This window comes from Coffea eugenioides, chromosome 6, assembly GCF_003713205.1.
Source record: "Coffea eugenioides isolate CCC68of chromosome 6, Ceug_1.0, whole genome shotgun sequence".
Classification (NCBI taxonomy): Eukaryota; Viridiplantae; Streptophyta; class Magnoliopsida; order Gentianales; family Rubiaceae; genus Coffea; species Coffea eugenioides.
Window position 1 is genome coordinate 18,719,747 of NC_040040.1, and position 4,026 is coordinate 18,723,772.

At 33.6% G+C, this 4,026-nt stretch overlaps 1 protein-coding gene across 1 annotated transcript; it reads left to right on the forward strand.

The window, feature by feature from the left end:
* The first annotated feature begins 2,112 nt into the window (after window positions 1-2,112).
* LOC113773764 (NAC domain-containing protein 2-like) lies at window positions 2,113-3,809 on the forward strand. Its single transcript, XM_027318380.1, has 3 exons — window positions 2,113-2,149; window positions 2,365-2,624; window positions 3,330-3,809. Exons 1-3 carry the CDS (start codon window positions 2,113-2,115, stop codon window positions 3,807-3,809), a joined length of 777 nt encoding a protein of 258 aa, XP_027174181.1.
* The last annotated feature ends 217 nt before the right edge of the window (window positions 3,810-4,026 follow it).

A 4,026-nucleotide genomic window follows, 5' to 3' on the forward strand; every position in this document is an offset into this window, starting at 1 on the left:
ATGGTGTCGTCATTTTTTCTATTTGTTTTGTCAAGGTATAAAATTCTTTTGATTATATTGGTGAAAAAGCATAGAATCTGTGTAATGTAAGCAAGATTTACTAATTTTCTAGTAAAAATAACCGCTATATTAGAAAGGCCACAAAATTTGATTTTATTGTGCTTTAAATTGGAGCATTTTTACCAATAATAATAATAGGAATAGTGAAGTTAGTGCAAATTTCAAAACAAGAAGCAATATACACTGGATTATGGTATGTAAATTTAAGATTATTATAAAATTATAGTTTTAGCCATTTACATACTATTTGTCCATAAAAACTTAAAATTATTTTCATGAATATTATGGGTAAGCTTCACAAGTGTGATGTTAAGTTTCAACAATATAGTGATAAGCATAGTTAGTAAAATATGGGATGGATATAATACGGGTATGGACCTATATGGGATGGATGTAATACAGACATGGACCCATATGATTAAAGTTTAACATAAAAACCATAAGTTAGACAAAAAAAATATGTATAAATCTAGAGTTAATCTTATATACACTAACAATGTGTACATTATCACGGTTGAATACATGACACATATATAAAATTTGGGTTAATTTAAATTTAAATTGTGTATCACGCATCCAATAGTGAAAGTGCCAATATATAGTAGATTAATTCATAAATCTATACGTGGACTAACAATATTTAAAAGTTACGGAACGAAAAATATGGATTAAATTACTATAATTTTCAAACATTATGCTACATTAAGACAACTTTGACTCTTATTCTTTTGTCTTAGATTATAAATTTATTAAAACTTTATTACCTTAGGTATTAAATTATAAAAATTATGATATATAGACAAGCGGCATGGAAGAATGTTCTTATTGTTATCCAAAATTTCAAAATAATTGAGTATAATTCGGGTAGAAATAGAAGAAGAAGTAGAATTGTACTGGAACTGGAGCAAGTTTACGTAACTAAGTCTATACCCGACCCACTTGTACGGATGTACCGGACATTTAGTGCCAGGTTGGCACACCAACGACAAAAAAATATATATACCTTATTTGGCGCTTATTTTAGGTAATTGCGTCCCGGCAAAAGAAGCCTCTTCAACATTCAACAAGCATGGATAATCACCAGCAGCAGAGGGAGGAGCAGCCATACCTCCTCCATGATCACCTCCTCCACCACCACTGGCCGCCCTTGCAGGGCCAACAGCAGCAGCCACTGCAACATCAACACCCGCTGTATCTCCTCAATGATCAGCATAATTCTCCACGAAAATTCACAGAATTTTCTGGATTCTATGCCTCGCGGTTACAGGTTTTGCCCCACTGATGAAGAGCTAATTGTACACTACTTGAGGAAAAGGATCGCCAAGGCTCCATTACCACTTAACAGAATTCATGAAGCCAATGTCTACGGCCACAATCCTCAAGAACTTACAAGTTAGTATCTATACAATTGAAAAAACTTTATGTTATTCTCGCTCGTGACTTCTTAACAGTTGTTTTTCTAGTTTTCGGATGTAGAACTCGGAAAACATCTTTTAGGCGTTTTCTAGCTTGTAACCGGGAACTTTACTCCATGCGAAGGAAAGTGTTTGACATGGTCTGATGTTCTTCTAACAATATGCTATGTACAAGTGTTAATTTGCTGTTTAACGATAGAGCATAATTGAACCCCTTTCAATTCCAAAATCCCCAATTAATTAGGCTAAATCTTTGAAATTTAAACCATCTTTAGGCTTCACGATTTCAAGTTTTTTGATTGGTTTCTTCTGATTATGAATTTTATTGTGAATTGTGCTCTAAGAAAAATAGTTGGTCGACCAAAAAGATGCCCTAAAATACTACCTACCTTTGAAATACAGTAGTAACTCTTTTTGCGCCACCTTTTATCCTTTCTAAAAGAACAACTCCAATTTTTATAGGATTTAGTTCAAACTATTTTCTCTCCTTTTTTCAGTGGATTGTCTTTAGAGGTGTCAGTGCATTAAATTGGTTTCCACACAACTAAATTTAAACAACAATCTAGTAGATAACAATGGTCAATCTATAAATTTTTTGAACATTAATTTCAGTGACGAGAACACCATCATCGTAGAGATGAGATTTGGGGTTAGAGGGTTTCTCATTGATGCACGTACGTAAAAGTGATTAGTTTAGGGTATGGGCTATGTGTCTAATTTAATAACTAACATTCTTGTCTGTCTAAAAAATGGGTATTTGTCCCTAACAAAATTTGAATAAAAGCAGCCTTGATAAATAAATTATGATCCCCTTTTTCTTTATTTTGTTGTAATATTGCATAACTATGCTATATATTTGATTCTTTCTTTTTCGGTTATATATGCGCAGATAGATACAGATCGGATAGCCTTCATAACGTGAACGGATGGTACTTCTTCACCTATTTGACGAACAAATACCCCAAAGGCAGCCGTCCCTCTCGATCATGTGGAGATGGTGGATTTTGGAAACCCACCGGCAAAGACAAGAAGATTTATTACAATGGCAATACCGTCGGATACAGGAAGTCACTAGATTTCTTACTTGGGCCTGGTGAAAAAACGGCTTGGAAGATGCATGAATATAGAATTCATGCAAATAACCCCAAGGTACAAGTCAGTACTTATTTTCTGATTAACTTGCTTTATATATTATTATGCTTCAAGGTATTCTTATAATCTTTTCAATGGACAGTAATAAGAATAACAATTCATGCTATGCTTATTCTCACTTCTTCTCTTCTCCTTCTCATCTGATTATTTCATGAAACATTTTAATGTCTTTTATGTGTTATCTATGCATGTCTTAGTTTGGATATATAGACACATTTTTGGATGTTTATACACATAGTGTGCATAGGTAGCTAGACATATATGTAGCCCAACCAACGACAGGATAAAAAAATTTTTTTTTTTTTTATTTGAAGATGTAACATGCATGCACATGTAAATTTCAGAACCAACATAAAATTATTTAGAAATATATGTAGCCCAACCAACATAAGAATAAGTTTTCAAGAGGAAACAAGTTTTTTTTTTATAATTTTCGGGAAGTGGTGATTAAAACTCTTTGACAACCGAGCTCTAGCCACCTAAGTCAAGAACAATTTACTTCTTGATTTCTGTCAGTATGGTACATACATACACTATTATGTAAAAGAGTGGTGTCCACTTCTTAATCTACAAGTCTTTACAACAATATTATACTAAGTGCTCAGTAACCACTTCTCAAATAATATAGGATGTCCATTTGCATGGCTTTTTTCATTTACAAACTCCATTATACATTACTAACATGTTGTTCATTTTTGACAGTCGGATCCAGTTTTATGTAGATTGTATATGAACATAAGACGCAAAAACAAAGATGAAAGTGAAGGTGACACAGTAGAATTGATGAGGGAAAATCTTGACCAGTGTTTTACAGTGAATGAAGCTCCCATGCAGAATGAGGACAATGATTTGGCGGTTGGCAATATTTCCTCTGCTGGTTCTACAAACAATCAATGTATGGAGTATATTACCAGCACTCTAGACACAGGAGGTGATGCCATTTCAAACCAGGTTATCTATGATCTTTCTAGTTTCCAATTTCCTGATCATCCATTTCAAGATTTCCAAGGATACACTAATTCTCATGGTGGGCTCGAAGCAATTACTCAAGAGTTCACTGAACCGTTCCATTTATCAAGGGGTACCATGATCCCCTCTGATTTGAATATGGAGGATGTTTCGAAGTATGCTATTGGTGGTACTGATTTGTCCGACTTAGCATGGCAAATTATGTCAATATGACCTCTCTCCAAATTGATGGTGAGAATTCAGGCAATAAGTTGAAGTATCATACATATTTTGATTACAGTAGTGGTGTTGTTGTATGCAAAGTATAAACAAGGACAAGGATTTTAGCAGGTTTTAATTGCTAATTTCGTCTTGATTGATATTCACTTATGTATATGTTGAGTTTTTTTCTTATGGTCTATGTGTAGTGTATATTTGCGATTTTTCTTCT

Bases quoted from the DNA above. Each gene is read 5' to 3' on its own strand.
- LOC113773764 (XM_027318380.1), top strand. From the start codon at position 2,113: ATGAGATTTGGGGTTAGAGGGTTTCTCATTGATGCAC. The intron at 2,150-2,364 runs GTACGTAAAAGT...ATATATGCGCAG, and splicing joins AGGGTTTCTCATTGATGCAC to ATAGATACAGATCGGATAGC. The intron at 2,625-3,329 runs GTACAAGTCAGT...CATTTTTGACAG, and splicing joins TTCATGCAAATAACCCCAAG to TCGGATCCAGTTTTATGTAG.